This window comes from Periplaneta americana, chromosome 16 (genome assembly GCF_040183065.1).
Source record: "Periplaneta americana isolate PAMFEO1 chromosome 16, P.americana_PAMFEO1_priV1, whole genome shotgun sequence".
Classification (NCBI taxonomy): Eukaryota; Metazoa; Arthropoda; class Insecta; order Blattodea; family Blattidae; genus Periplaneta; species Periplaneta americana.
Window position 1 is genome coordinate 76,904,396 of NC_091132.1, and position 9,710 is coordinate 76,914,105.

The 9,710-nt window shown below is 34.8% G+C and overlaps 1 protein-coding gene across 1 annotated transcript; it reads right to left on the minus strand.

Annotated features, from left to right (window-relative positions):
• Positions 1 to 1,315: 1,315 nt before the first annotated feature.
• Positions 1,316 to 8,812, minus strand: LOC138716494 (uncharacterized). The gene is made up of 3 exons (XM_069849637.1): positions 8,530 to 8,812; positions 8,283 to 8,434; positions 1,316 to 2,193 (listed from the first exon to the last, which is right to left on the minus strand). The coding sequence occupies exons 1-3, from the start codon at positions 8,716 to 8,718 to the stop codon at positions 1,911 to 1,913; spliced, it is 624 nt and encodes a 207-aa protein (XP_069705738.1). The 5' UTR covers positions 8,719 to 8,812; the 3' UTR covers positions 1,316 to 1,910.
• Positions 8,813 to 9,710: the final 898 nt, after the last annotated feature.

The window sequence follows — 9,710 nt, forward strand, 5'->3', positions numbered from 1 at the left end:
ACGCTGATCTGAAGAATGCGGGCGGGAACAAGTCTGTAGAGCAAAAGATAAAATGCAGCATAAATCTGTAATCCCCAGTGTAATGCACTCATATAACTTTAATTAATGGCATGCACACAATTTTTAATTCACTAAATCGCGGATTTTCTGTGCACCGGAATCTATTGCTCTGTGAACATACATAACCACGTAAATGAAACCATGCCTCATCAGAAAAAATTATTAAATGTGGATCAGCAATACTGTGAACAATTTTTTTTTTTTTTTTTTAAACCCAATTACAGAAATTCATTCTCTAAGATTTCAATTTTAAAAATTCACTAGCCGTATGGACTGAAGTTTTTGATACGCCTACTTCTTGTGCGACATGACTTAAAGATTTATTAGGAGAATGTTCAAGTGAAGCACCAATATCATCGAGTTTTGCTTCTGTTAGAACCATTCGTTTGACCTACGAATTTTAGAGTTGAGCGATCCCATTTTTCTTACTCTAATGACAAGGTTTCGAACTGTACCTCTATTTGGCAGTCGAATATCGGAGAATTTCTCTACAAATTGCCTACACACCTGTCGACATGAATCTGTTTTGACGTAAGTTTCGTACATAAATATTCGCTGTTGTAGAGTAAACTTCTCAGCCAGCATTTCATTTATCTAAACAACTAATTTAATGCACAGCACATACACACTTCAAACATATTAAAAAGAAGTAAACAAGCACACACCTCTTACTTACTTACTGGCTTTTAAGGAACCCGGAGGTTTATTGCCACCCTCACATAAGCCCGCCATTGGTCCCTATCCTGAGCAAGATTAATCCATTCTCTATCATCATATCCCACCTCCCTCAAATCCATTTTAATATTATCTTCCCATCTACGTCTCGGCCTCCCTAAAGGTCTTTTTCCCTCCGGCCTCCCAACTAACACTCTACAGTATATGCATTTCTGGATTCGCCCATACGTGCTACATGCCCTGCCCATCTCAAACGTCTGGATTTAATGTTCCTAATTATGTCAGGTGAAGAATACAATGCGTGCAGTTCTGTGTTGTGTAACTTTCTCCATTCTCCTGTAACTTCATCCCTCTTAGCCCCAAAAATTTTCCTAAGCACCTTATTCTCAAACACCCTTGACCTATGTTCCTCTCTCAAAGTGAGAGTCCAAGTTTCACAACCATAAAGAACAACCGGTAATATAACTGTCTTATAAATTCTAACTTTCTGATTTTTTGACTCTTATCATTAATATCTCAGACTGTACAAAGCTGTGGCAATGACCAGTAACATACAGGCCCCACGCAGCCTTGAAGCAGTGGTTGGGATCTTTCCAGATTCTTCGGATGAAGCGTGATGCCACCTCCCTGTACATCCATTATTTACTTATAGGTTCATGATGATTTTCCTTACACCAAGCCAATTAATTATGCTATACATTCAAATGTCAAATTTCGACAGCTTCTAGTTAATATATACTTGACCTTTGCAAGTTTAAATGAATCTTCTTTTAATTATAAAGGAACCTTGTCTCCAGTCTCGTCATCAGAATAAAATAATAAATGCAAAGATTTGTTTTTTGTGTAACTTAATAAATGTCAATCTCAAACATTTTATTGCCTTTCACTGAAAAACAAGATATGTACAGTATATTTCATTCATGGCATATGTATAACAGGTTGAGAACCCCTGTTAACATCAAGAGGAAAGTGCAACTCATTGCAATACACCCCACTCAAGCATTTGGCTTTAAAATTCAATTGAACTCCACTGTCTCCAATACTGAAGCAAAACTCGCAGCATTTAAAAATACTGAGTAAGTCTGCATATTTACACTCTTACCAATAGTCCGACGACACTGAAATATAACACCAAAATTTTACCACATAATAAATAACAAGTAGTATGTGCCCGGTCAGACTGGCAAAGTCTTGGAGACCGTACTTGTAACAGCCGAGGAGAATAACCGCGTGAAGAACTGGAGACCTGTCTGTCCACCAGGAATGTAACTGATGAGGAACCATAACAGTGCCACTATCTGGCCCACAGCACACAGAACTGTGAGGGGTGTGCTCTGCACGTGCAGTGCAAAGTACAGAGTTGCAAACAGTGTTCCAAAATAAGCCGCAGTAAATGGCAGACGTTCACGTGAGAAGAGATGCCGCAAGTGATTCATCGGGCCCCAAAGAAATGAAAAACTGCAACACAAAAGTCAAAAGGTAATAATAATAGTTTTATTTTCCCTGGCAGAGTTAAAGCCATCAGGCCTTCTCTTCCACTCAACCAGGATCAAATCACATACAGAAAAATACATACCAGTATACAAATATTAACTTAAAAATAATAATAAACATAATTAAGTAAAAAAGAGAGATTGAATACATATACACAATCAGTATTAACTTTAAAATAACAATAAAAAAATATATAATAATAATAATAATAATAAAAAAAAGAGACTGAATACATAATCACAAACAGGAAAATACATTCTAGTTAATACATATGAATATAATCTCACAACTAAAGGAATAGTAGAATTAGTATGATCAACACAGCACGTGTTACATAGAGACAATGACAATTACCTAGATATAAGTGTTAATGGAAAAATAAAGTAATGACTGTGTAAAATAATAATAATAATAATAATAATAATAATAATAATAATAATAATAATAATAATAATAAAATTATACCTAAAAAACTAATTCTTTGCATTTAAAATATTTCTAAACAACTGAGGACTAAGACTACCCCTGATTTCCAGCGGCAGCGAATTCCAGGAGTGGGCCATAGCTATTGAGAAAGAACTTAAGTACAGAGATGTCTGATGACGTGGTATTGATAGCAACAGATTGTGCTGTGAACGTGTATTTCGATTATGATGTGAAGCTAGGTCAGTAAACCGAGAGGCAAGGTAGTTGGGTGTGGAATCATGTATAATTCGATATAGTAGGCAAAGAGAATGTACTAAATGTCGATCTTGCAAGCGGAGCCATGAGAGTAGAAAATATTCCGATATATGATCATGTCGGCAGATGTTGAAAATAAATTGGAAGCAGACATTATGTACACGTTGAAGTTTTTGAGAAAGTTCAGTACTTAGGTCGCTATATAAAACATCACAATAGTCAAAATGAGGCATTACAAGAGTCTGTACTAGAATTTGTTTGAGTTTAGTAGGAAGGAAATTTTTCAGGCGTTTCAAAGAATGCATGATAGAGAAAACTTTTCTACAGATATATCTGATTTGCGTATTCCAGTTCATATTAGAGTCGAAATAGATGCCGAGGTTTTTTACAGTAGCACTGAAAGGAATTATTTTGTTGTTGAGAGAGACAGGCTGAAGGGTGTTCATATTAATGGAGGATAAAAGCCTTTGCTGCCCCAAGAGAATGCACTGGTAGCATGCATTGATACAGTGTTACAGGTCATTAAGTGTCTAACAATGATTATGGGAATATTAACCACATTGACTTCTCCTGTTCGAGGTCAGTCATGTACATCAGTCATAATATTTCGAAATAGTTGACAGTCTTCTTCATGGATTTTCTGAAACCTGTAACACCATCTGTACCATACCAAGCACATCAAGGAGTGCTGTAATCGATAAAGAGACATAAATTTTGCACTACTGGTTCAGCATTAAACAAGAAAACAAACAGGAGAATGTTTGTTTTAAGTGAACCAGGTATTGATTAGGGGTCAAAAATCCGATTTTTTATTTGTTTTAAGAAAAGTACATAACTTGCTCTTTAAAACAATATAAATATTGTGAGGGTATTACTGCAGATAAGCCCTTTAATTGGCCTCTTTAAATTTGGCGGTGCATGTAATTCATACATCTTTCTTTTTTTAAATGCAGTTTTCTGTAAACTGACATTTTTTAAACTTCAGTGCATTTTTCTCTGAAACTGCTGAATCAATTTACATGAAACTTTTAAAGTGTTTTCTGCAGCCTGTGTTCTACATAGTAGACCTACGGGTTTAATAATATCACACACACAACACGAGAAAAAAATATATACGGATTGATAAAAATTGTAAAATATGTTAAAGTTCATTTTTTTGCTTTGTTTTGTTTCACTAGGGGTGAAATATTTAACTAAATTTTGCTTTATAATTTACAATATACATTACTAGATAACTTAAAAAAATATAAGTTATATGAGTGAAGATTGTAGCAAGTAATGTGCACCTGAAGAATGAGGTAGCCTACACTTAGCAAAGTGGCAAAACAGGTTGTCAGTTAGTGCCTTTCTTTTGCACTTGAATACGAAACTAGGTACTTGTCTTCTATACCACTGAATTCAGAATAACTGATTGTATAAGCATGGAAATTTTTATTCCACTCTGAGCACTCAAAGCCTAGAAATATTGAACTAAACTTTTGTACTGAAACTTTTTAATCTCACAGGCATCACTACCCACTTCTCTTAACTGAAGAGAAATTGGATCATTAGAAAAAAAGTCTTCCAAGGAATACCTCAATTGTCAAGGAGCACAGTGTGTAGTTTCATGTGAATCTGCAAATATAGCAACAAAATTACTGAAATTGTGACAGTGTAAGATTTCAGTGATACCAATAGCAACACTAGAATTCAGATTTTTTAATTGGTTCTTGCAGTCTGTACACGATGGAATTGTGAAGTCAGAACTAATAATTTTTACAGACGAAATATGGCTACAGTTTATTGGGATTGTAAATTCTCAAAACAGTCGTTATTGAAGTTTGGAAGCACTTCATCAATAAATATGAGAGCTCAAAACTGATGAACTATTAAGTTATTTAAATTAAATAAATAACAACTTCACTGTATTAAAAATTATTTAAATTGTGTTGTTATTTAACTGACTGGCTAGTTTCGATGTAATTTCCATCAACCTCCGAATTCTAGTGAGTTTCCACGCTATCTTCTGACTTTTGTTATAGTAGAGTGTGTTTGCGATTCGTAGTGTTATAAAAAGAGTGTGTGTGTTCCGAATTCAATTGAGTGTTGAGGATGTGATGTGGGTGTGTTTTTGTGTCTATAAATTTCGTATTGTTCTAGAACAGCGGTCATAAGTACAGTGCACCATCAGGCTAGCATCTCTTATTTGTGGATAAGACATTGCAAAAGCGTGCATCCATGCCTGCTGGTGGGTATGCTTCCTCCTGCATGACGATACATATTCAGATACACTTCTTACCCATTACCCATTTCAGCAAGTGCTGACGACCACTGTTATAGAGTTAAAAACATAAAATTACTTAGTCATATGTTAAAAAGTGTTGAAATTTTAAAAAAGGTGTATACCTTCGACAGACGGCCCGTTTCGACGTTATGTCACGTCTTCTTCAGTGTTTCCTGAACTACTGGTGATCTTGAATTCTGCGATGTGCATTTGTTGAAGCTAGGGGTGGGGGTGTGTTGTTCTTATGGTGGGGACTGGTTGTTTGTGTGTTATGATGTATCATGACGTCGAATAATGTGTGGGTATTGAACTGTAATTGTGTGTTAAGTATATGTTGTGGGTATGTTATTGTATGTTTATATATTTTGTATTGTTCTAGGATGTTTAACTGTGAACTTTTTGGTGTGATGTGTAAAATTTCCATATCTGTTTCTATATTATTGTAGTCATGATTATTGTTGATAATGTGGTTTGCATAATTTGATGTAATGCAGGGTTTGGTTATAGCTTTAATATGTTCGTTATATCTTGTGTGAAAGGATCTTCCTGTCTGTCCTATGTAAAAATATGGGCAACTATTGCATTTTAGTTTGTAAACTCCAGTTGAATTATATTTATTTGAATGTTTAATGAGATTATTTAGATATTTCTGTGTTGTGTTATTTGTTTTGTATACTAACTTGTATTTTAGTTTTCTGAATGAAGTTGCAATTTTGTGAGTAATGGTATTGTGATATGTTAATGTTATGTATTTATTCTCATGTGGTGTTTGTGTTGGTTTGTTCTGTTTTTGTTTTGCCTTTTGTATTAGTATGTCTATTATGTTAGGGTTATATCCATTGTCTTGTGCTATATATTTTATTGTGTTTAATTCTTCAGTGTAGTTGTCATTGTTCATTGGTATATTAATTAATCTGTGTCATTATACGGAAAGCTGCATGTTTATGTTGTATGGGATGATTTGATGAATTGTGTATGTGTGTTGTGGTTGTAGTGGGTTTCCTGTATATTTTGAATTCGTGTCTGTTATTTTTTTTGGTTATGGTGATTTCTAAGAAGTTTATAGCTTGGTTATGTTCTGTTTCTATTGTATACTTTAATTTGGGATGTATTTTGTTGAGTTGTTGATGTAGGTGATACAACCCCACCCCTACCTTCGACAAATGCACATCGCAGAATTCAAGATCACCAGTAGTTCAGGAGAAACTGAAGTAGACGTGACATAACATCGAAATGGGCCGTCTGTCGAAGGTATACACCTTTTTTAAAATGTTAACACTTTTTAACATGTGACTAAGTAATTTTATGTTTTTAACAAACAAAGTGTTAACGTGAACTTCAATCAATGGATGTTATAGAGTATCCAGTTTATGGTTTTTTGGGTGAATGAAGAGTTTGCATAATGTGGGAGACAGTGTGTTAAGGAACCATTTTCCGAGTTGCGATAGAAATGCTAATTATGTAAGTTGGAATACCCTAAACCAAATCATAGAATCTCTTGGCTACTAAACATAATCATTTGCATGAAATTATCGTACATTTGGCGCACGAGACAACCTTATTTTCGTACCTCGTACAAATCATTGAAATTTATGTAATTCAATAATTAAAATAAAAATAGTACGAGATGCAAATGGTGCTAGATGTTTGTTAGTTATTTCAGAGGAGACTAGCGATGTGTCTTCTGTTGAACAATTTTCTCTGTGTGTCCACTATGTAAAAGATGATGGCTTGAAAAAGTACATTATATAGACCTATATGAGACATTTTTGCAATTTATGACTATAGAAAACGTAAAAAGTGAAAGTTTAACACAAACAATTGGATGGGCTAAAAGAGTGTAATTAATATCAACACGGAATATCTAAAAGGTCAAGGGTACAATGGGGCTGCTGCCATGAGTGGCTTAATTATTTACCTCGTGCTCGCTATGGCATGTTCTCACACTACAGACAGGAGCGTTGCAAGTGCTTTCAATCAGGGGCTGCCAACACTCAAAGACTGCTAAATTATAAATATCACTAAAATCGCCTGCAGAAATGAAAGTATGGGAACTTAGGCCTACTTTGAGAATGAAAAATTCTTTCCATTTTACTGGAAATACACAATAAAAATCTGGTTCTGCAGGGAGGAGGGGCTTGAGCCCCCTTAGCCACCCCCACGTGTGCGCCATTGTATACAGTAGATAACTGTATGAACTTTCAAGTAAGTGAGTTCAATAAATGTAAAATATGAGTGAAGTTAGCAGTGAACTTTACATTAATCTCATTTGAATGTCGACAAGAAGTCAAAGATGCAAGTGCCTATATACTCAACTTTGAAAGCATACAGTTGCCTAGTGGAGCAGTTACTTACATTTATAGTACATACACTTGTTTCTATCGATTTTTTTATATCTTATAAACACAACAAATAAATTGTAGAGATCATATATACAATATACATAAATAACTCAGGAAGTTGAAAATGTGGCTACATAGTTACTCAAAAATAGAAATTCTCCAGAAAAGCTACCCCAAGAAGGCACAATTTAAATTTGCTTCACTGGCTTCTGTGAAAAACACAATATTTTAGTTTTCAGCCACAAATACTTTCAATATAAAAATCATTTGACACTTGATTGTACAGTAGGGAGGAGGAGTACCTATGATTCTGCCTGATACGTTCATCTATTATCATCAGACAGTACTGGTACATTTCACTTGACAATGTGTTTCAGAGAAAGAACAATTGTTTGTTTACATCTTAATTAGAGCGGTGAAATATTTTCTAGGGAAAGGAAATAACCGCGCTATCCCATTATCTCCTATCTCCTAACTTAGTTGCCTCATGAGTGATGCCTTATCGGTGTCACTTATGAGATTCCAACCTGTCTTTGGACAGTCGACTAAACAACGAGGGAGGGGGCTACAACAGTGCAGTAGAATATACAGATAAGTATCAAACGATTTTTAAATTGAATACATTTGTGGCTGCAAACTAAAACCACATATTTATCAAATCTCACAGGATCCAATCAAAGAAAAGAAAATTGTGCCTTCTTTAGTGTAGCTTTTCTGGAGAGTTACCACTCAGTTATACTGTTAATGTATAATTAGACCATACATACCTACATATTGTAAATAAACTTCCCATTGTATAGAGAAGGGCAAATTTTCTTGCCTTTAGCAGCAATACTGGAGTATACATAGCTGCCAAAACAAAACACAATAGCCCCAACATAATACAGATACAGAAACCTATTATCCTCTGTACACGACTCTGAAATAAACAAAGAGAAGAAACTCTTAAGTCAGCAACATGTATTAGTAGTTGTCATTCATAGTACTTCATAGGCCTAGGCTGTAAACACATACCAGACTGGGGCAACAGTCCTTCTGTGCGTCAGATAACCATCCCGATGATGTATCTTCATTTGTTGTTGATTTTCCAAACCACTTTCCGACATCTGGTTTAGAAAGTAATGCTGGCATTGTGATTTTTGGCTGAGATTTATTGTCATTTCTTGCCAGATAGTCATCCAAATCCTTCTTCAAATCCGCCATGCTTGATATACGTATATACACATTTGACGTATCCACCACGTTCGCCAATATTGAAATACCAAACTATATTGCAGTGGGAGTTATTTCAGTTTCATAAATTGGCTCTGTTGAAAAATCTATGGCGGCGGACTTTACAAATTTATGTGTATGGTTTATACAACGAGTTAGTATCTAACTCGTTGGGCTTATACCAAACTGAAACAAGTTTCTTAATAGTCTAAAGGTGCATCTACAGTTCTACACGATTAAACTTTCCTTTAAACGTTTGAGCATTCAAGCAATGCATGCAAGAGTGAACGAAACGAATTCAATTGTGCATGCTTTTTCCACTAAAAATGAAAACGCATGCTCCAATTGAAAGCCACCCATCGCTTGTGTCGTATTCCGTTCAACAGTAGCATGTAACGAGCAGCTAACTTATTCTAAATGGCTTTGAATAAACAGAAATTGTCCTGTTTGGCAATGATGGATCATTTAAGCTGAAAATGGCGGCAAGTACGATTAGCTTTATTGAAGATTAGTGAAGATGACGTTCAACACGGCGCACCTTGTAGACACAAAAAATTGTTGTTAATTTCTGGACATCAATGAGATTAGATAAAGCACTCCTCACTCGATTGACCATTAAGAGGTCTGTTTCAATTTTGAGAAATCTTTATGAATTTAACAATTGATGTGTTTTATTTAAGATTGAAGATTGTGCTAGATATAATTTAAAAATTATAAGTAATCGACTATTGATCAGATTTATTGTATTCGGCAGATATGGAAAAAAATGGGAGTATAAGGGCACAGTAAATCAGTTTTTCATAGAGTTAAAAAGGTATATGACTCGGTTAAGAGAGAAGTTTTATATAATATTCCTATTCAATTTGATATTTACAAGAAATTAGTTCGATTAATTAAAATGTGTTTCATTGAAACGTATAGAAGAGTCCGTATAAGGTAGTTTCTGTCTGACGCTTTTCCAATTCATTGTAAGCTAAAGAAAG

What these genes read in the sequence shown, in the direction of transcription:
- LOC138716494 (XM_069849637.1), bottom strand. Translation starts at nt 8,718, where the DNA reads ATGGCGGATTTGAAGAAGGATTTGGATGACTATCTGGCAAGAAATGAC. An exon ending in AGGACTGTTGCCCCAGTCTG is followed by an intron (nt 8,435 to 8,529) that starts GTATGTGTTTAC and finishes TGTTTATTTCAG; the next exon opens with AGTCGTGTACAGAGGATAAT. An exon ending in AGTTTATTTACAATATGTAG is followed by an intron (nt 2,194 to 8,282) that starts GTATGTATGGTC and finishes TTTGTGTTGCAG; the next exon opens with TTTTTCATTTCTTTGGGGCC.